Here is a 21,208-nt window from a genome sequence, read left to right as displayed (position 1 = left end):
TCCTCAGTGCTTCATTAGGATCCTGTTATGCTTAATTGCTGACTGAACGCCCGCTGGCGTGCGGTGCGGCCTCCTCACCATAATTATGCATCCGTGGGAAGCCCTTTCCATTTCAACTAGTCCCAGCAAGCTCAGGGTTGGACAAGACCTGGCGGGAGGCAAGGGCTCTGGAAATCCAGCCGCGTGACTTCTCACCTCGATGACAGGGCCAAGGTCAAGGCCAAAATTCCTGGCCACACTAGCATGGGACCCCGTCTGTCCCGCTTCAGGACCTCCAGAATTAGTGTGGGCCCTGGGGTTACGTGCTTCTGTCTGATGCCCTCCCCCCGCCCCCCCCCAGCCTAAATAGATCCTTTTAAGGGGTAAGGTGGGTGCTGGGGAAATGCCCCTGTCTGAAGCCCTGGGTCCCTCAATAGCAGCTTGTGTCTGCTCTAAGGTGCCAGGGGAAAATCTACATTTTGCAGACACTTGGCATGTGGCCAAACCCACGAGGTGAAGCTGTGCCAAGTGCCCTACTCACTCTGGAGTCCAACACGGGAACACCTTGGGATGGGCTTTGAAAGTTTCAGACTCCTGGTGACGACTTGAGGGTGGAGCAGACACTCAAATGTGGATTTAAGAGGATAAAAGGAAAGGGATTCTCTGGGAAAACATCCAGGCAGAAGACACCACCAGATTTTTCCTTCTGATGGGAGAAGGTCTCTACCTTGCCCTCTTGAGCCCCTTTGGTGCCTCTCCTCCTAGGACAGAGGCATCCTTGATTCTGGCAGATAGGTGTAGCCACTTAGTTCTGTGAAATAGGTCTAGACTTAGGTCGGTGGTGGTGACTTGGTGGTGACTTAGAACAAAGCATCCCGCACAGAAAGGAACATCAATCAGATGCCTGCTGGCGGAAACGCCTGTCAATCAGCAGGATCCCCTGGCCAATCCTGGAGTTCAGCCAACTCCCCTGACCAACTCCAAGAGGGCAAGGGACCCTAAAAACACCTTTTCCTGTCCCAAGCCCTTCCCTTCCTGCTGTAAGCCCCATAAAAGTCCAGTCTAGTGGAGCTCCCACACAGTTTCTCCTCAGACCCTTCTCCTGTTCCCTCTGTGGGTCTGATCGAGTTCTGCCCGGGAGTGATATCTCAATAAAGCCTCACTCAGCAGCCTTTTTAAATCTGCCTCCTTTGGTCGCTGCCCACCTCGCCTGATCTGACATAGACAATAACAGGAGTGTACATAAAAGATCAGAATCATGATTATTTATTAAGCACCCAAAGGTACATGTCCCCCCACCCAGGGAACATCCAAAAAACAAAGCCCTTGCCTGTCCTCAGAAGAATGTAGACTCCACAGCAGGTGTTGGCCAACCTTAGGAAGTCCATGAATAGTCCTCTGGGGGAACTGTCAATTGCCTGAGGTGGCTGGCAGAGTTTTGCATGTGCATGACAGGAGCGTTTTTTTTTTTTTTCCTAAGGAAGGAGGTGCCCAGCTTTCACTGGGTTCTCAAAGGGCCAGAATCTAAAAGTGGCACAGAATCTAGACATTCAGGTAGCTATTCTTTAGGTTAGTGTTTCCATCATAGAGGCTTAGGACTACCTGTATCATAATTACTTAGCATGCTTATTTATTAGCAGGTCCCTGGCCCCCACCCAAGCTCCTGAATGAGTCTTTCAAGGGTGGGGCCTGAGATGTTCTGTTTTGTTCTAGCCCCTCAGTTGATTTTGGCACATAGCCAGATAGGAGGACGATTGTTCTTGGTACACATGTCTATAGCAAAGGACTCATAAATAAATACTTAGCATCAAAGTTGGGGTGGAGGTTGGGGAGCTAGTCCCTTGTGTCTGTGTTCTCTCCTTGGGAGAGAACCCCAGATGTAAGCTGCTTATTGGTGGTGGGAGGGTTGGAAATCCCATCGGGATGTGTCCCCACTCCCATATGTGACACTAATTGAGCTGGAATGTCCAGAGGGAGGGCATGCCAACCAGCCAAAGACACAGGTGTGGCTTTTGTCTGAGAATTCTTGAGTTAATCCTTCTGTATGGGGTTCCACCCCAAATCCACAACTTCCTGTGTCTCTCTAGACAAACCAGTCCCAGGATCTTTCCTGGACCCCACAAAGCTGACATGTCTGCCTCTCCTCTCCTGGCTGGACCCAGTGGCCCTTTCTCATGGAAGACACTGCTAGGGCAGAAGCATTCAAAGGCCTCTACCTCCACCTTCTCCACCCTGTCTTCATTCCTCCTCCATCCTCTCCCGCACCTCTGCAGGAAGACCCTCATAAAGGGTATCCTCCACCAGCAGTCCTGCCTTCTTGAGTCCCGTGCAGCTGCCGAGTTCTTCTGGCAGTGCCTCCAAACGGTTGCCCTTGAGCTCCAGGCGGCTGAGGGCCCTGAGGGCAGCAATGTGGGGTGAGAGGTGGCTCAGGTGGTTGTAACCCAGAAGCAATGTCCGAAGCTTTCGGCAGAAGAACAGCTCCTCTGGCAAGGCCTCGAGGGCATTGTAGGAGAGAGCCAGGTGCTGCAGGTTCTGGAGGAGACCCACCTCGGGTGGCAGGGAACGCAGCCCATTGTGCGACACATCCAGCAACCGGAGGCCAAAACACAGGCCGAGCTGAGTCGGCAGGGTCTCAAGCTTATTGTGGCTGAGATAGAGCTGCTCAAGGCTCCTGAGCTTCCGCACATGCTCGGGGATATAGGCAATCTGGTTGTGCCACAGCCTGAGTGTGACCAGCTTCCGACAGTGCTGGAAGCTAAGGATCTCCTCGATGGACCGCAGATGGTTGTCTTTGAGGTCCAGCTCCTGCAGCGCACCTAGGCTGAAGATGGCATGGGGGATGCGCTCCAGCCCGCAGGCCACCAGCTCCAGCTCCCGCAGTACCACCAGCTTCTTGAGGCTGTTGAGGGCAAGCAAGCGGGCCCCGTCATTGTGCAGACTGAGCCGCTGCAGGTGCCCTGCCACATCAGTCACGCTGGCTGGCACCTTCCCGGCATTGCTGCGTAGGGACAACACTTTGAGCTGCTTCAGCTCCCGGAGGCTCTCAAGGGTGGCAGCCCGAGCCAGCTCTGGAGGAAACAGTCCCTCTAGGTGTAGCTCCTCCAAGCCACGCAGCCCGAACACCCAAAGGGGCACTTCGCGGAGCTCTTCGCATTTGACGCGGATCACCTTCAGGCGGTCCCGCAGAAAGATCTGTGAGGAGAAGGGCAGCCGGGCAGGAGAGTGGAGCAAGCTGAGCTCCTGAAGGTGAACCAGCTGCGAGAGGCCTGGGGGGAAGGTGATATCACAGATGGCCTCCAGCCGGAGTGCCTCCACCTCACTGAGCTCAAAGACAGTGTCCGGCAGCCCAGGGAGCATGCAGAGGGCCAGCTCCAGCCGGCCCCACGCATTGCGCTGCAGCTTCTGCCGAAGCTTCTCAGGTGTCCACTCGTGGTTGAGGTTGAGTTGCTTCAGGCGGCTCTCACTGACCTCTGAGAGGAAGACAGCGAAGCGCTTGGAGTAGAGCGAGTCATACTGGTCTATGAGGTGCAACATGAAGGCAAAGTCGTTCTTGACGTCAGGGATGTCGTTCATGCCTGTCTCTTCCCGCACAGAACGGAAGGAGTACTCCTTGAGGGGCCGGTGGAACAGCCAATAGAGGGTGTACAGGCAGGTGATGCCATAGACGCATACGAAGGAGATATAACAGAAGGCCAGCTTGGAGAAGAGGTGGGCCTTGGTGTGGTTGCAGCAGAAGCTGGCATACCCCGTGACTTCTGAGGTCTCTACCCGACAGGCCACCAGAAAACTGATCTTCTCCACATAAACCAGGTTGTAAACCAGGATGGCTAAGAACTTGCAGACTTTGAGCACCGTCTGCCGGATGTACATGGTGTAAAGGATGTCACCCTCTTCCACGTGCACTCGGAATTTCTTGACCTTCTCAAACAGGGCTTTGGCCTGCTCGCCCTCCTTTTTGTCCAGCAGGGTGACGGCAGGAGGTTCAGTCACCACCTTCTCAGGCTCTGCCAGCACCTTTTCCTTCTCTCCCTCACCTGTCTTCCCTGTCCCTGTCCCCGCTGTGGTCACCACGATCGCTGCAGCCCGTCCGGCAGCCGGGCCCTTGTGGTTCTCTCCAGAGACCTCAGACAAGGCCCGTGTGGTCCACGGTGAATCAAAACACTTGCCCAGGATGGAGATGAAGTGTTCGATCTTGGAGCTGGTGCCAGGAAACTTGAACCAGAAGCTGGTGCAGACCATGAAGATGAGTGTGTGGATGACCACGAGGTAGGGAAAGTACTTGGCGTACCAGTGGAGGGCGGTCTCGTAGCACAGCTGGTTGATGAAGCTGTACTGCTGCAGGTCCAGGTTGTTCTTGAGGCCGCTGAGCTGCCGGAGACCTCCCATCTGCTCAGAGACCCCCCGAGGCAATAGTTGCCGGCAGGGAGCCTCTGATAGGTTCTCCCGGGGTTCATGACTGGGCAGACAGATGATCTTGTCCTGTGTCACCTGAGAATGAGGAGGTGGCAAAGCAGAGTGTTGGGATCATGAAGCAGGGGACAGAAGCAGGCTGAAGGTGAGAGACCCTGGTCCTAGACCCTGGCCAGCTGGCTGACTGTGGGGGGCGGGTGCTAAACCTCCACATGGGTCCTTGTCTGAAAAAAAGGAGTTGGGTTGGATTGTGTCCCTCCCCTCAAAAAGATGTTGAAGTCCTCAACCTCCAACCCCTTGTGAATGTGGCCTTCTTTGGAAAAGGGTCTTTGCAGAAGTAATCAAGATGAGGCCGTGAGAGCAAACCCTAATCCAGTAGGACCGGGTCCTTATAGAAAGGGGACATTTGGACATAGACACAAGGAGAATGCCACAAGATTTCGGGGCTGCCAGAGCCTAGGAGAAAGATGGGCACAGATTCTCCCTCACAGTCCTTGGAGGAACCCCGCTGCCTCAGCACCTTGATCTCCACTGCCCTCTAGAACCAACTGCACCGTAATAAGTTTCTGGTGTTCAGGCCACTCGGTCTGTGCTACCTGATGTCAACAGTCTTACCAAAGTCAGCAACCGCAGTTCTTTCTAGATTCCAGGGATAGACAGAGTGTTGTGAAAGCAGGGAACACCACAGGAAGACTCAGAGGCCACCCCCAGTGGTGGAGGGGAGGTAAGGGGCCAGAATCGGTCTGCAGGCAGGCAAGGGCTTGACAGGAAGGCTTCTAGTGCGGCCTTGCCCCTCAATGGCCCGGTCCTTTACCTGGAGGGTACAGCCAAAGACCCCAATCATGAGCATCGCTATGGTGAGGTACTCGGCCAGCACGTCCCACCAGGGTTTGAGCACCTTGAACGCTGGCTGTTGTTCCGTGAATTGCTTGAACTCGGCCACGGGAATCATCTTGCCTACAGCAAACAGGGAGACAGTGTAGAGAGATCATGAGGAAGGGGTGCCTCCTGGCAGGGGGGCAGACACAGCCTGTGCTCCCTGACAGGAGCCATGTGCCCAGCTTCTCCTCTTAGGTTCCCCCCTGCCAGACCCCACCTCCTTCCCAGAGCCAGGGCTCCAGATCTTGCTGTTTCTCCTGCCCTGATCTGACTCTGTCTGCCCTCTCAGAGCTCAATAGGGACAGTCCACAGGGTTCCTGTCCCCCGGCCTTCCCATGTGGCCTTCTCCCCAAACCCAGCATGCCCCTCCCACTCTTGATGCTGGAAGCCCCAAAACACCCACTTGGGGCTGCCTGACTCCAGCCTAGAATCTCACTGCCACCGGGCAGGAGAGTGCCCCACAGCTCAGGACTTCCGGGGTGTGGGTCCCCCACCTCCTCCAGGGGTGCTCCTGGGCACCACCTCCAACCTCTAACCTGAAAAGCCGGCTGGCAGCCTGGCTGGAACCTGGCTGGAACCTGGCTCTGCTCTGGTTACCAGGGCCCCCGGGGTTAGGGAGTGGCCCAGCCAAGGTAGTCAGCCCTGGGGGTGGTGTGTGACCGAGACACCAGAGTTTCTAAGGGGGCTGTACCCAGCACCTGAGGTACAAACCAGAGACTGGGCTCTGGGGGGGGGGGGGGTGTTGGCTTGGCCAAGGGTGGAGGACCACAAGTGGAATGCTCCCGGGTGACACTTACAACTGGCAGGGAGCTGCACTGCCAGGCTCCTGGCTTCCGGCCCACTCCTCTGTCCCTGGCTTCCTTTTGGACCAAGGTATCATTACTGCAATACAGTCTGGCCAGCCCAAGTCACAGACGGGGGCGAGGGGCACAAAGCTGGGACGTCACCCTCTGAGGCAGGCAGCCACTTGCCACGGCTGGGGGGAGGAGAGCGCAGGGGTCCTTAGGCAGCTCACCCTTGCCAGCATCGAAGCTTACCCCATCTCCATCACCTCTCTCTTAAGCAGGCTTCTAAGAGTCTCCTGTCCCCAACCTGTCACTGGGCACAGGCTGGAATAGGTAGAGAAGGGAAGCCCTGGCTCTTGTCTCATCCCTCAGCCAACTGTGCTCATATCTCTGCCTCCCTTTTTAGTCCCCATGTCCCCAAAGATTTTGTAATGACTTCTGAGTGATAAAGTCAGGGTGGGGATGATGACACGGAATGCAGGTTTGCCCACCAGCCTGAGGGCTGGCAGTGCCTCACCACGACTCCCTTCATTTCCTCTGAGGCTCCCACCTTCATATGGGGGATCTGCAGGCAAGGAGGTGCCCAGGGTCTTCCCGCACATGATGGACACTCATGCCCGCCCCATTCACCAGAGTGCAGGATCCTCTCACAGTGGCCCATCCCCCACACTCACTAACACTCCCAGGCCTTCACCAAAAGCCAAGGAAGAATATTTCCAACCTTCATCAGTAGCATCTAATCCAGAGAAAAGCCCAAGCAGCTCAGCAACCTCAGGGAATGACTGTACATGGTAGCCACCAAAAGGGACACCTGGGGACATTTTGGAGCACACACATTTGTGTATGAGGGAAGACCCAGAACAAGGGAGCTATAATGTCGGTGTTGAGTTTCAGCCACTCGCCCAGGGTGGCCTTTGAGGAATGCTGTTTCCTTGCTGGGGACAGTGGCAGCAATGCCACCCACATATGCTGGTAGGAACCAACTCCTTGTCCTGGTCACCATTCAGGACCCACCTCACATTGATGTAAATTTCACCCCCTGCCTGCCCACCCTCCTGGGTGTACAACCACAGGCAAAAAGACAGAAACCCTCAGGGTCCCCTTGGACTTCTCAGTGACTCCAGGGGAGGCGGATGAATCGGAGGCGGATGCAGGGGATTATCATTATCCGTCTCCATGACTCAAACCTGTTGGTCCCAAACCTGCCATTAAATTTCCGCAGACACCAGGGTGCCCGCCCCCCCATGTCTGAGCAGAGCTGGTGGCAGAGCCCAGAAAGAGGGGCTGATGGAACTGGGGTAGGGGCAGAAAAAAAATGGCAATGGAGACCACACTCAATGTGTGCCATCAGATGTTCTCAATGGGTCATTTCTCCCAACTTGGAGAGCTTGGGTGCTGGGCTCTTGTTTTCCAGACTTGGAGGAGAGATATGACTTGTCAAGGTTTCCATCCCAATCCCCTCACCTGTCAGCTTGACGGCCCTCAATGCTCTGTATCAGGAAGGCACCTCCCACAGTGATATGGCATCTCCACAAAAAGAACCCTGAAGGGGTGTTCCAGAAGGCCAGGATGGGGGTCTCACCATCTAGGACCACCAGGCCCCTCTCCTGGGCCTCACTCCTGCTCCCTGTCCTTGGGCCCCTCAGGCCTCTTGCCTCCTCATGATGTGGTGGTTAGTTTCCTACTGCTGGAGTAGAGGTGGGGGGTGGCGGGAGGCAGACCCCTCCTCACCCACAGCCAGGAAGAAACAGCAGGCTTTCCCCCTGGAGACCACAAAGTTCAACTCCTGCTTTTTTCACAAGGGGAACTTGAGGTGGGGAATGGGGGAGCATAGCCCACTTAGCAGACCTCTGGCCAGCCTGTGGACTCCGCCCACCAGCACAGTTTCCAAGCTTCCCTTGCAGGAACTTGGGGTCTGGGGAGTGTTGAAGTTCAAAAATCTCAGAAAGCCGCTGGTGCGGACCCCCAGTGGAAAGGCTCTGGGGCTTTGAGAAACTCGCTGGGACAAGTTGTCTGACCTCTCAGTCACCAGCCCCAGTTCAGGATATGGAGATCGCGACCCCCGAGGTCCACCCCTGACGGTGGAAGGTCTCCTTACTTGGCTGGGTCTGCCTGGTTCCCAGGACAGGCCACCTTGGGGCCTGCCTCTGTTTGCGCACCCACCCGCCAGCTCCCGGTGTGTCCCGGACGTCCCGCCCAGGCCACAGAGTCTGCAGCACCTGAGCGATCCTCCCTCCGCGGGATTCCAGCGCCAGTCCGACCCCCACCTGGTCATCCCACGCCCGCGGGCGGGGAGCCCCTTACTCACAGCTCCGGGGTGGACGCTGGGCCCCACTCCTAGGTCTCTGGGAGCGGAGCAGCCCGGACTCCCGCAGAGTTCCCGGGCGGGTTCGCCTGGGTGAGTCAGGGCGAGCGGGCGGGCCAGGAGCCGGAGAGCCGCCCCGCCCCGCCCCGCCCCCGGACAGCTTGGCCCGCCTCGCTGGTCCCCGCGGCTCTGGGCGCCACACGATCGCCGACAGGCGAGGGGTCGTCATCCTGCTCTGCCCAGGTGGGCACAGAGCCGGCTCCAGCGGAGGGGCATTAGGAGTCTGCAGTCCAGCTGCAAGGGGGGAAACTGAGGAAACGGGACGTCCTGGGCTCTCAAAACTACGTTATGGTCGTCTTTCTGGACAGGTGTCAGCAATGGGTGGAAATGTTTCCCCCAACCCTTACTTAAGGCACTGCCAAGTCGAAGCCGACCAAGACACAGGTGACCAGAGTCTTCAGATGGAAGATGGCTCCTTTTTGAGGAGCCTGGGAGAGGGGAGGGCTTCCCTCTTCTGTTCTGGCCTTGGGGTAGGAGTTGGGCCTAGCCCAAAGCAGCCAGCCCAGTGGGGGTCCTAGCCTGACTGTCCCTGTCCAGACTTGTGGCCCACCCTCGGGGAAGTTGGGGCAGGCTGCTCCCAGATCCTGGGGGCTGCAGGGAGGGGCGGCCAGAGAACTCTCGTAGCTGGGGATGGAGTTCTAGTCTGGGAACCCCACTTCTGGAAACCAAGACTTTGCCTTCCTACCACCACCCTAACCTTGCCGTCACCTAATGGGGAGCCTGGCCTGGGTCACAGAATAGCAAATCAAGCAGATCTCTCTCTTAGACCTGGAGGCGGCCAGGTTTGAACTTTGATCTACTCTTGGTCTTAAAATCCCTTCACCAGGGAAAGCCCATCAGCCCCCTCCCCCATGGAGGAAAAGAAAATGTCTGAGACCGCCTGAGGCATTTAGAGCCAAGATCACCTAATCAAAGGCCCTCTGGGTACTACCGCAGGCAGTCCAGAAACTTCTTGGGTGTTCTTTAGATTCTTTGTTGTTTTGTTTTGTTTTGTTTGGTGCTGGTGATGCAACCCAGGGTCTCACCTGTGCTACTCAAGCCACTCTTCTGCTGAGCTACATCCTAGACCCAGAGTTTCTTTTCGAGACAGACATCAAATACACAAACAATTGCGGGAATAAGATAGTGCCAGATTCCGACAAGTGCTGTAGTTATAAAAAATCAGGCTGAATCAGTGGCCCTGGAAAAAGTGTTCTGAGGACCTCCTGGAGGCACAGACCTTTCAGAAAGGTTGTCCTTGGGATCCATGCCCCGGAGGTTTGTTTGCAATCTATGCAAATGCTTCTCTCCTTGTGCAAGAATCCTAGTCAGTGGAGTACCAGCCCTAGTCACTTGGCTTTTGCTTCCCGCTGGCCCTTGGAATGGTGCCTGACACAGCAGGCATTAATAATTGATTGATGGATGTGTGATTAATGGAAGGTTGTCTTGGTTTGATCTCCTCCAGCCTCACGGCGCGGAGAGGAGGAATTTGATGCAAATAGTTTATCTGGCAGGTGATCCTGGGGATAAAGCAGTAGGGAAATGAGGAAGTGAGACTGGGAGGAGCAAGAAGCCAGTTTATTGTTAATGAGGATAAAAGGAAGGATAGTGCTGTGGGCAGTCTGAAGTCCACTCTGCTGGGGGAAATCTAGGAGATGATGGAGACATCTCCAGGTTCTTCCACCAAAGACGTGAGGGAATTGGAAGTATCTAGCCACCAGCCCATCTGTCACTGAGAGCTGTTCTGGAGACTGGCCCTTTGGCCCTCCCTGGGCATGGGCACTGAGAGTGCTCAGGGACACTGATAGGACTGCAGGGGACCTGCTGCAGTTGCAGATGTCTGAATGGAATGGCTGGGTTGTAGCTCAAATCCTGAAAATGCCTTCCAAGTGTTCTATGGGAAGCTCCCACTTCGAAATCCCATTCCTATGGCAACTTACCTAATGGTAATATCCAGCTTTTAAAAAAATTGGTAAAATACACATAACGTGAAATTTACCATCTCCAGTTTCTAAGTGCACAGCTCAGGGGCATGGAAGACATTTATATTCTTGTGCATCCGTCCCCACCATCCATTGCCAGACTCTTGTTCATTTTGAAATTAACTCTCCCTCCCCCTCTCCGAGCCTTCACACCCGCCATTCTACTTTTTGTTTCTATGAATGTGTCTATTTTAGGGACCTCATAGAAGTGAAATCATACAGTATTTGTCCTTTTGTGACTGATTTCACTGAGCACAATGTTCTCAGGGTTCATCCACATTGTAACATGTATCAGAATTTCCATCTTTTTAAAATTTTATTTATTTATTTATTTTTATCTCCGCCCCTGTCTCTGGTACTAAATATTTAATCCAGCCACACTTTACTATGGTCCCTTTTTAAAAAAAATTAAAAATTTTTTTTTGGTACGGAGGTGGGGGTGGGGGGATTGAACTCAAGAGTACTCAACCACTGAGCCACACCCCAGCACTATTTTGTATCTTATTTAAAAACAGGGTCTCAACTGAGTTGCTTAGCACCTTGCTTTTGCTAAAACTGGCTTTGAACTCACAATCCTCCTGCCTCAACTTCCTGAGCCACTGGGATTACAGGTGTGTGCCACTGTGCCTGGCAAAAAAAACTTTTAGATTTTGAGACAGGGTCTTGCTAAATTGCTGAGGCTGGCCTCAAATTTGTGATCCTCTAGAGTTGGCCTCCCCAAAGCAGCTAGGATTACAGGTGTGCACCATCAAGCCTGGCAGAATTTCTTTAAAACTGAATAAAATCCCATTGTATGGATAGACCACATTCTGTTTATTCTGTTTACACTTGGCTATTGTAAATAATGCTGCTATGCTTATGGTGGGGGGTACAATCTCCTTAAATTGTCATTTGCAATTCTTTTTTGTAAGTCCTGGATTGGAAGTGCTGAATCATGTGGTATCTATTTAATGTTTTGAAGAACCTCTATACTGTCTTCCACAGGGGCTGCACTATTTTACGCTCCCACCAAGAGCACACAAAGATTCCAATATTTCCACATTCTCATGAATACTTGTTATTTAATATCCTAAGATTTTGTAAATGTGAATTTCACAGATCTGTTGCTGAGTAACAAATTTCCCTTAAATTTAACAGTTTATAACAAGTGTTTATTATTTCACATAATTTCTGAGAGTCAGTAACCTGAGAGTGGCTGTACTGGGCGGTTCATTTAACCTCCCCGCCCCCCCTAACCATCCTTAAGCAAACCATGATTTGCTTTCTGTCACTATAGGTTAGTTTGCATTTTCTAGAATGTTTTCTAAATGAAATCATAGAGTGTGTGTGTGTGTGTGTGTGTGTGTGTGTGTTCTTTGTCATGCTTTTCAGATCAGTTACTATTTTCAGTGTGCCAGTATTCTGTGTTGTTGTCTTTGTTTAATTGTTGAGTCCTATTCTCTTGCAGGCGTACTTTAGTTTGTGTTGTTTATTCCCCTGGCTGTGTTGAGACTAGGTCTTCCTACGCTGCCCAGGTTGGCCCAGATCTTCTGGGCTCAAGTGATCCTCCTGTATCAGCCTCCCAGGTAGTTGGGTCTACAGGTACATACCGCTGCACCTGGCTCCATTCCCCTGTTCATTGACATTTGGGGAGTGTTTTTATAGGAGAACAGAGTCCAGATCCCAGCTGAATACAGGGTGGGGTCAATGTAGCCTGGGAGGATCCCCTGCATCACGGTCAGAAGGCAGGAGATCAGGCCTCTGGCAGGTGGCGGTGACCCAGAAGGAGAGTACTGTTGGAGATGGGTGAACAGGCAGGCAGGGGAGCCAAGCCGCTGTCATGCCACAAGTGGCTGACATAGGTGACAATCAGGAGACCTGGGGAGGGGGTAAGGCCTAGAATGATCCAATCAGGAGGATAAGGCAAGGCATTCAGTTCCCCCCCTCCCCCCCCCCCATACTGGGAATTGAACTCAGAGGGGCTTAGTTACTGAGCCACATCCCCAGCCCTTTTTTATATTTTATTTAGAGACAGGGTCTCACTGAGTTGCAAGTGCCTTCCTAAGTTGCTGAGGCTGGCTTTGAACTCGGGATCTTCCTATCTCAGCCTCCTGAGTCGCTGGAATTACAGGCATGCGCCACCACACCCGGCTAAGGGCATTCAGTTCTGAGCTTGCCATCTTTCTCTTTCTTCCATCTTTGGAAATTCAGATGGGCACCAAGCTTGAATGGAGAAAGCTCAGTCTCCTACTTCTAGCCACACCCTCATAAGAAGCCCTCTGAGTTCCAGAAGATGGATTGCTCATGTCTCTGTGCATGCGTGCATACCTGTGTGCAGCAGTGCATGTGTGAGCATGCATGTGTGCACTTGTGACAGGGAGCTGATTCTGTGGGATGGGGTGAAGAGGGGCTGTGAGCCGGGATGCAGGAGGCACCAAGGCAGAAAGCACAACATGGAGAGAGAACTTGGCTGATAGAGGTGACAAAGCCTCAGATACAAGGGGAGGTTCATCAGGAGGTCAGCACAGGGCAGCTGAGAATGGCCATTGCCTGCTTTAGTCTACACCCCCTTGATCAGAGAAAAATTCTGAGATATCCTCAATTTAATTGTAAGGGCCAGAGAGTGGAGGAGGAGGAGAGATAAAGGAGTTAGTAAGTTAACAGTGGTCCCCAAACAACAAAACCATTTTCCTGAATGTAGGTTGAAACCTTTGCAAATCCCATTGCCACCCCTGGACACCACTTGCATCATGCTTACTATTCTGACCATTCTAGAAGCAGCAAGACTTTTCCCTTGTGGACTGACTTCCTATCGGAAAACTCTACATGATTTTGTTACCCTGTTCCTTTTATCTATAGCCATGAAAGTTCAGTGAAACAATTCATGCCTGCCTTCCCCAAATTTTTGTTATAAAAATGCTTTTATCTCTAGGTCCAGTGGACATACTGCCGACTTCTATCCAGCTCTGCTTCTGAAAGTTATGGGAACTTGTTCCAGGACCTTGTCCTTTTTCTGTCTAGCAACTGTAATGGCTCAAGAATTCTTTTATTTCGGAGGCCACTAGACCTCCCGAGTTTTGGTTGAACACCCTTCATGTCAATCTCCGCTGAGGCCCCTGTGCTGTCAGGTGAAGATATCTGAAAGGACACCTCCCACTTGCTCAAGCTAGATTCAGGCAGTCGGAAAAGATGTCCTCAGATCCTTCATGCGCTTGTTTTGATACCACTCAGCCCCTGGTAGTCTGGTCTCTCCAAAGCCCAAATCTGGCGGGAAGCCTTCGCTGCTGTGACCTACAGCTGGGAGGGTGTGGAAGTGGAAGAGCTCTGCCCTACAGAAGACTGGGTCACCATACTGTCACCATATCATACTCTCACCATACTGTTTTTCTTGTCTCTTTCCCATCCTTCCCTTCCTCCTCTTCCAAAAATCTGGGGTCTGCCTAGCATCCTCTAGTTTCCCAGGGCTGTGGTCTCCTAGCAACAAGACCTATCCCACCTTAGCTAAGGGCTTTCATAGGGTCTGAGAAAAGCCTTGGGGTAGATTCCCCCAGACACCCTGGGCCGCCAGGCTTCCACAGTCGCGAAGGCCACGACGGGGACCAGGGACACAGTGTCTGGATTGGTCGGTGGGCCAGAGGCGCGGTGGTCCCGCCCCCTTGTTGCCACGGCTCAGCCTATCAGCGTCCAGGCGGGCCTTGGTCTCCAGGTGGTTGGGGTGCTGGTCGGAGCAGGTGCGTGCGGGCATGTGGGGAGGACTGGGGGTCCCCAAGTGATTTCCCCGCCGAGTCCCTCTCGTTGAGTCTTTGGGGTCTTTAGGAGGAGTCGCGGAAATAGACCTCCCTCTGACCAACGAGAGGCGGCCCCTTCCTCCGACGCGAGCCTCTCCCCACCCCTCGGCGCGCTCCCGGGTTGGGATCCAGCGCGCGCGCCCCGGGCTCCCCGCCCGCGGCCGAGGGGCGGGGCCCGCCAGGCTCCCCCGGCGCCGCCGCCTGCCGCCCCCTCCGCTGGCCTTCCCGCCGCTCGCGGTGCTCCGGCCCCGCCCCACCCCAGGCGACCCTCGGTGGAGCGGCGGGAGGCCGGAGCCGGAGGTGAGCGAGCCGTGAGCAGGTGGAGGGGCCGGGCGCGGGCCGGGGCCGGGCTGGGGGAGGGGGCGGGCCCGGGACGCGGCTCTTTGTCTCCGGTGGCCAGTTCGCGGGGCCGAGGGGCCGCTCTGTCTCGTGGCAGGTGCTGGCATCCCTGAGGGAGGATGGGGGATGGCGCTGGGGGACGGTGGGGAGACAGGGGCGTGCGTTCCGGACCCCCGCATCTGGACCCTTTGACTGCCCTCTCGGGCCGAGGCTGATCTTCTGGGTTCCCGTGGGGCGAAGGGTAGGGCGTGGATGTCGATGCGAGGGAGGGGAGGGGGCTCGGCTCTGGGGAAAGGGGTTGGGTGGGACTCGAGCGCTCCGATGAGCAGACCGGCTGGTGAGTGGGTGTGGGTGTGTGGGAAGGAAGGGGAATCAGGCCCGGGCGGAGGTTTGCACACCCATGGGTGGCGATGCTGGGGAAAGGGCAGCGAGGTGCCGGGGTCTAGATCCCAACAGGCCACGCAGGGGGTCAGGAGCTGGGATACTGATCCGACGGTCTCCTCATCAGGTGCGGGATGGACAAGAAGGCCAAGGCCAAGGCAGGGGCTGCCGTGCGGACGCCGGCTTCTCGCCCTCCGGGTCTTGCGACCCCCAGGCCCCCAGGGTCTCCTCGACCTCCTCCCCCAGTCACCGCCGCAGCCCTTCGAGTTTTGGGAGCAACGGGAGCTATGGGAAGAAGGCCCCTGGCGGAACGAGGTGGGGGCGTCAGCGGAGCCGCTGTTCCCGAGGCTGCAGCCCGAGTGGCACCGACTCAGAGCGCTGGAGCAGGTCCGAGGAGCCCAGGTACCCAGCTCCCTCAGTTCTGAGCCCATAACCCCACCCCGACCCATCCTTCTTGCTTCTGAGACGCCGTTCGGGGGCACCTTAACTAAAATTTTCTCCCTGCAGCCTCCAGGCCCAGAGCGGCTGGGAGAGGGGAAAGGGCCTCTGCCAAGACCCCAGGCCAGGGCTCTATCTCCAGCCCGGGGCGTGCCAGCCAGACCGTCAGGTAACTTGCCCCACCTCCTTAGTTCCCTAAGCAAGGGTTAGCGTCACAGTCTAGACTGCTATTAATTTCTTTTGTCTCTACAGAACTAGGGATGGAACCCAGGGACTCACACATGATAGTCAAGCACTCTGCCACTTTTTATTTTTCATTTTGAGACAGGGTCTTGCCAAATTGCTGAGGATGTCCTGGATCTTGTGATCCTCCTACCTCAATTTACCAAGTTGCTGGGATTAGGCTGTGTCACTTTGCTGGGCTGAACTTTCTAATGTTACACATGAGTTAGGGGCTTAGGAACCTTTGCACATAAATAGGTGCAAATTGGGTGAAAGTCATTTGGGGATGGCAGAGAGGGTATGTGCCCCATTTTACATATGGGAAAATGTAAATTTGGGAGGTCTAATAAAGAGCTGGTCCCTCCTGTCCCCAGGCCAGGCCCTGTTGGACAGAAGGGGCTCAGGCCTCCAGCTGAGGAACCTGTGGCCAGAGGAAAAACCCCAGAAGCACCCAAAAAGAGTGTCCTGAGCTCTGGAGCACGAAAGGGTATGTGATCTGGGATGAGGTAGTTCCTGGATGTGAGGGGGACTAGCCAGGAGGTATCTGGCACTTTCCGTTTTCTGCTTTGTCTCCAGACTCTTCAGGGCCCACCTCAGGAGCCTCCTCCCCAGCCATCTCCCGGAGGTCCAAGGCTATGGGCACAGAAGCAGGACTCCCCCGAACAGCTGCAAGTGCGCGGCCACGTCCTCCAACTGAGTTGCCCAGGAAATCAGTGAGCAGTGCAACAGAACACAGTACCACAGAGCCCAGCCCAGCCGCCAGGAGGCGCCCCAATGCTGGTGGGAGCCTCCAAAAGCCGGCCTCTCGTCCCCTGGGCTCCAATGCTACTCCACTGTCCTCCCCAGCTCGTTCTGGGGCTTTGGCCCGTGGAACTCCGCGAGCTCCTGCACATACCTCGCAGCCCAAGTCCAAAGGACTGCACACTCTACGCCCTCTGCAGGCTACATCAGCGAGAAAGGACGCAGCCTCAGTGCAGGGCCTGGTATCTTCTCCTCCTTTGGCCACGTCCTCGCCACCTGGTTCCACAGTACAACAGGCACCACTTCCCCAAGTCTCCGGGGCTCCCCTGCTGGCCACACTTCCTCCCTCTCCACCCACCACACCACCTCCACCTGCATTGCTGAATCTTCCTGCCACATCCTCCCCACAGGTCACGCCCCATTCACAGACACTAACTGGCCCGACAGCCACGCCCCTTTCTTTAGCCACGGATGCTCCACTCTCTTTGCAGACTCTCCCCTCTCCACCGGCCACGCCTCCCCTGCAAGCTCCACCCACATGCCAGGATATAGCCTTTCCTCAAGAGGCCTCAGTCTCCCCGTTGCCCATGGCTACATCAGTTTCACCTCCTCTGCAGAATGTGCTTTCCACCCAGGCTTCGGCTTGGTCCCCTCTTCCGACTCCCTTGGCCACACCTCCTTTGTCCGCTCCTCAATCTTTAGCCATGGCCCCTCTACAAGCCCCTATTTCTCCGCCAGTATCTCCACAGAATCCCTCCTCTCCCTTGTCCATGCCCTCTCTGCCAGCCCTTTCCACTCTGATTGTGAGCCCTCCACTGGTCAGTCCTGTCTTGTCTCCGCCCTCTCTTCAGGCCAACCCCTCTACTTTGGCCATGCCTCCCTCACAAGACCCTTTTCTTCGGGTCACATCCCCTCTGCAGGATGCTCCCCTAGTTTCTCCCTCTCCTTTGGCCTCACAGCCTCTGCAGTCGCCTTCCTTTCCTCTGGGCACGCCCCCTGTGCAGGCCCCATCCTCTCTGATCACGCCCCCTTTACAGCCCTCTCCCTCTCTCTTGACCACGCCACCCATACAGGCCTCAACTTCTCTGGCCTCACCACCTCTGCAGTCCACTCCTCCTTTGGCTTCCTCCTTTCCGCAGGCCTCACTTTCTCTGGGCTCCCCTCTTCTGCAAGCCACACCTTCTTTCCTGCCCATTTCCCTGATACAAACCCAACCTTCTCTGACTTCGCCCCCTCTGCAGGCCCCTTCTCCCCCTACCACATACCATTTGCCCCTTCCCTCTCCTCCTTCCTCACCTCCTCTGAAGGCTCTTCTCTCTCCCTCTCCTCCTGCCTCACCTCTGCAGGCTCTTCTTTCTCCTCCCGCCTCACCTCCTCGTCAGGTTCCTCTGTCTCTCTCTGCCCCGCCCCCTCCACAGGTTCCACCTCTGGACTCTCCCCCTCTCTCTCCTTCAGTCTTGCCCACTCTGCAGGCCCCTCCCATAACCACGCCCCCTCAGCATGACCCTTCTCTGGCCTTGTCCCCTCTTCAGGCTCCTCCCTCTCCCGTGACCACTCCCCCACAGGCTCCGCCCTCACTGTCCTCACCCATTCTGCAGACCCCTGCCTCGCCCCCTCCGCAGGTTCCACGCCGCCCCCCGACCCCAGGTCCAGATGCTTCTACTTCGGGTCCACGGCTGACCCTGGCACTGGCCCCCGCCGCGCCGCCGCCACCTTCGCGCAGCCCGTCCAGTACATTGAGCGGCCCGGACCTGGCCGGCCACAGTAGCAGCGCCACAAGCACGCCCGAGGAGCTGCGCGGCTACGACAGCGGGCCCGAAGGTGGAGCCGCAGCCTCCCCACCTGCAGACGCGGAGCTCGCAGCCTGCCACCCGGCCGCTTGGAGCCGAAGTTCGGCTCCACCACTGGCAATCCGCGGCGCGCCAGGTAAGGGAGATTGTGGGCCGGACCGGGCTGTGGGTGGGGAAGGAGGCGGGGCTCGAAGCTTGTGGGAGGGCCAGTTGGATTGGGGACCGAACTTCCAGCTCTCTCTGCTCAAGGTCTAATCTTTCCCGGCAGGATCGGCCCTGCCGTGGCCTCCAGTTGCCGGGCCTGGCTCAACTGATGGTCTGTGCACCATCTATGAGGCGGAAGGGCCCGAGTCAGCGACTCCCGCACCAGGAGCACTGGATCAGGGGCCCGAGTCCGGCGCTGGTGGTGGGAAGGCTGCGACCGGGTCTGGGACTGGGGTGTCCTCGCGGAGCCCAAAGCTTGCGCGCCTGGGCGAGCTGCCGCTGGGGGCGCTGCAGGCTAGCGTCGTTCAGCACCTGCTGAGCCGGACGCTGCTGCTGGCGGCGGCCGAGGGTACTGCGGGAGGCAGCGGCAGTGGTCCAGGGGGTGCGGGAGGTGGTGGTGTCACCGGGAGCTCCCGAGCTCCGCTCAGCGACGCCGAACTGGGCCGCTGGGCCGAACTGTTGTCTCCTCTGGACGAATCCCGTGCCAGCATCACTTCGGTCACCAGCTTCTCTCCAGATGACGTGGCCTCCCCACAGGGTGACTGGACTGTGGTGGAAGTGGAGACTTTCCACTAAGCCAGACGGTAGCCCGCCAACCACCCCTGTTTTAGGGTCCGATCCTCCGGTTACACCTCTTTGTCTTAGACCCCGCCCCCATTGCCCTGGAGCCCCTCTGTCGTTAGATTGTTTTTAGTAGCCCCTAGTGTGGCAGTCTTTGGGACCAAGCTCCACCTCTACCTTTGGGGCCCACCCACACCCTTGGCCTAGGACCTCCCCTCGAGGCTACCCATTTAATCTAAGACGCGCCTCTGCCTTCCGTGAGTCCTGCCTTGCTCCCATCCCACGTCCTGAGCGTTGTCTACTTGGTGCAGCCCGAGTTTGCAATAAAACCGGGACGCTGGAGTTTGTGTGCCCTTGATCTCGCCGCAGGGTCGGGACTTGGGGGGCCTCCGCAGAACCAGCGGGCAGCTGACCAGCGCGAGGGGTTCTGGCAGCTTCCGGGGGCAGGTGGGAATTCTGGCTGAACCTCTTCACAGGAGGAAAAGAAGGGGCGGGAGAGGTGGGGCTGCCGCAGAGGAGCCCTGGTCGCCCCGCTGTACATGCCTACCCAAGTCCATGAACTTGTAGTTCTTTAGGTCCTACTTCTAGTTAGGCTCAAGAGGGGAGTGAACAGATGAGCGAATGCAATGCGCATCTACAGTGGAGAAGCGACTGAGCTCTCCCCATTCCTGGGTTAAAAGCGAGAAGGGTTGGCCCTCTTCCCACAGCACACATCCCCTTACCTTATGCGTCCTCTGGGTAGGGACTCCCCTACCCAGAGTAGGGCCTGGAGGCCGAGGAAGGGGTCCATTGGCGTCCTCTGTTCCCCTGCCACCTTCCTGACCCTGGGCACTCCGCCCTCTGTGACTGTAGTGCAGAAGGCAAACCAGCAGCCGGGCCAGGGGCTTAAAGGACACTTCTTGGATGTAGGGTGTTGGGCTGACTGACCTGGTTGGAGCCTGCAAGGAAGAAGTGGCCTCTGCCAGGGCTGGGTGGGAGATGGGCAGTCCTCACTGGCCCATTTTGTGCATCATAGCCCTATGAACATTCTTGCCCTGTGCCCTACCTGCGACATCCCCTGTCCCCACATCTTTCCTTGCACTTCCTGCCCTGCACCCAGCCCAGACACTCCCATGCCAGATCCCTTCTAGCTCCACTCCAGGCCCTCCCACCTTCCCAAACACCTCTGCAAGGAGTTTTCCCTCCTCAAGGGCCTCTGCTGGACACCTGGAATGATGGGGCAAAGGGACCTTTGGACCTGGTCCCTTTACTCCACCCAGTGACCAGGCCCTTGTCAGGAAAGATCACCAAGTTGTGTCTGTCCCCACCTCAAAACAGCTACCTCCCAGCCTGGGGTCCAAAGATAAATGGGCCCAGAGGGGCTGTGTTATCTCCACCCTGGGGAGCCAATAGTGAGTAGAATGGAAGGCCAGCCAGCTCCCTCATTCAGACAGTTTCCTCTCCAACTGGGCCCTGGTGGGAAACCAGAGTTTCTTGTTCTCAGACACTGAGACAAGCCCAGGAGAGGCTGACTCTTGATATACTGGGCAGCCAGGACCTGAAGGCCAGCCCCAGGAAAAGGCAGGGGAGAAGCTCAGATGGCTCCTCAGGAGCCCTGTTGTAGCCTGGGGAAATGACTGGGGTGGAGCCAGTTGTCCTGTGGAAGCAGAAGTCCTGTGGGTAAATCTGGTAATGATGGGTGTTGCCCCAGAGGCACCCCTCGTGATGGGACAATATGTGAACTTGGTTATCCTGGCATGCAAAGACTGACATGTCTGGCTTCCCAGCAGTCATCAGGTAGCAGAGGGGGCCATTTTTGGGGTCCACACTGGTGCAGAGGGCAGGGCCTGGTTGTCATCTGCCCACACCAAATAAGATTCTGCCCCTCTGCAGCCTTCCTTTGTGATCCCCGCTTCGTCCCTCCACACACCAGCTGGGACTCCAGCTCAGCTTCATAGGAAGCCCCACAAAGGACTTTTGCCTCCTTGGGTCCTTACTCTCCCTACTGCCTGGCTTGGCGTGGTCTCTGCACCAGCTTCTTCACTGACCTCCAAACACGCCGTCGTCTATCTGATGGTGTCCTTCTCCCCTGTGCCCTCAATTGGCTCCCACTGCCTTCAGTTCAAAGCCCCAATTCTCCATCCTAACCCAAGTAACTCCTTCCTTTTCTGGCCACACCCAAGTTTTCCTCTTCTTCCTGGGTATCCTGTCCCTTCCTTGCTGGTCCCAGTGACATCTAGCCTTCATGCTTTTGCCCTTGAAGAAAGCTCTGACATTGTCTCCTCCAGGAAGCCTTCCTTGATTTCCTCAAACTGGTGTCTATTTGGCACTTACCACATTAGTGGCAGTTCAATCTTCACCATACTTGAATAAGGCACAGGACAGAGCACCCTAGAAAGCTTCTTGA

General features: G+C 56.0%; 2 protein-coding genes across 3 annotated transcripts; one reads left to right on the top strand and one right to left on the bottom strand.

The window, feature by feature from the left end:
* Window positions 1–1,743: 1,743 nt before the first annotated feature.
* Window positions 1,744–8,440, bottom strand: LRRC8E (leucine rich repeat containing 8 VRAC subunit E). Of its 2 annotated transcripts, XM_081286839.1 has the most exons (3): window positions 8,362–8,440; window positions 5,204–5,346; window positions 1,744–4,467 (listed from the first exon to the last, which is right to left on the bottom strand). In XM_081286839.1, the coding sequence occupies exons 2-3, from the start codon at window positions 5,339–5,341 to the stop codon at window positions 2,218–2,220; spliced, it is 2,388 nt and encodes a 795-aa protein (XP_081142965.1). In that variant the 5' UTR covers window positions 5,342–5,346; window positions 8,362–8,440; the 3' UTR covers window positions 1,744–2,217. The 2 variants fall into 2 exon arrangements, with proteins under 2 accessions (XP_081142965.1, XP_081142966.1); XM_081286840.1 differs by lacking the exon at window positions 8,362–8,440 and having other exon boundaries at window positions 5,005–5,336.
* Window positions 8,441–15,000: 6,560 nt separating this feature from the next.
* On the top strand, window positions 15,001–19,164 carry PRR36 (proline rich 36; the record flags this gene model as incomplete). The annotated part of the gene is made up of 5 exons (XM_081287775.1): window positions 15,001–15,024; window positions 15,113–15,268; window positions 16,103–16,198; window positions 17,800–18,193; window positions 18,326–19,164. The coding sequence occupies 5 exons, from the start codon at window positions 15,001–15,003 to the stop codon at window positions 18,835–18,837; spliced, it is 1,182 nt and encodes a 393-aa protein (XP_081143901.1). The 3' UTR covers window positions 18,838–19,164.
* Window positions 19,165–21,208: the final 2,044 nt, after the last annotated feature.

This window comes from Spermophilus citellus, assembly GCF_964194105.1.
Source record: "Spermophilus citellus genome assembly, chromosome: 3".
NCBI classification, from domain to species: Eukaryota; Metazoa; Chordata; class Mammalia; order Rodentia; family Sciuridae; genus Spermophilus; species Spermophilus citellus.
Note: the sequence above shows the minus strand (reverse complement) of the source record. Positions and strands in the feature narration are given on the sequence as shown.

Bases quoted from the DNA above. Each gene is read 5' to 3' on its own strand.
- LRRC8E (XM_081286839.1), bottom strand. From the start codon at position 5,341: ATGATTCCCGTGGCCGAGTTCAAGCAATTCACGGAACAACAGCCAGCG. The intron at 4,468-5,203 runs GTAAAGGACCGG...CCTCATTCTCAG, and splicing joins TCTTTGGCTGTACCCTCCAG to GTGACACAGGACAAGATCAT.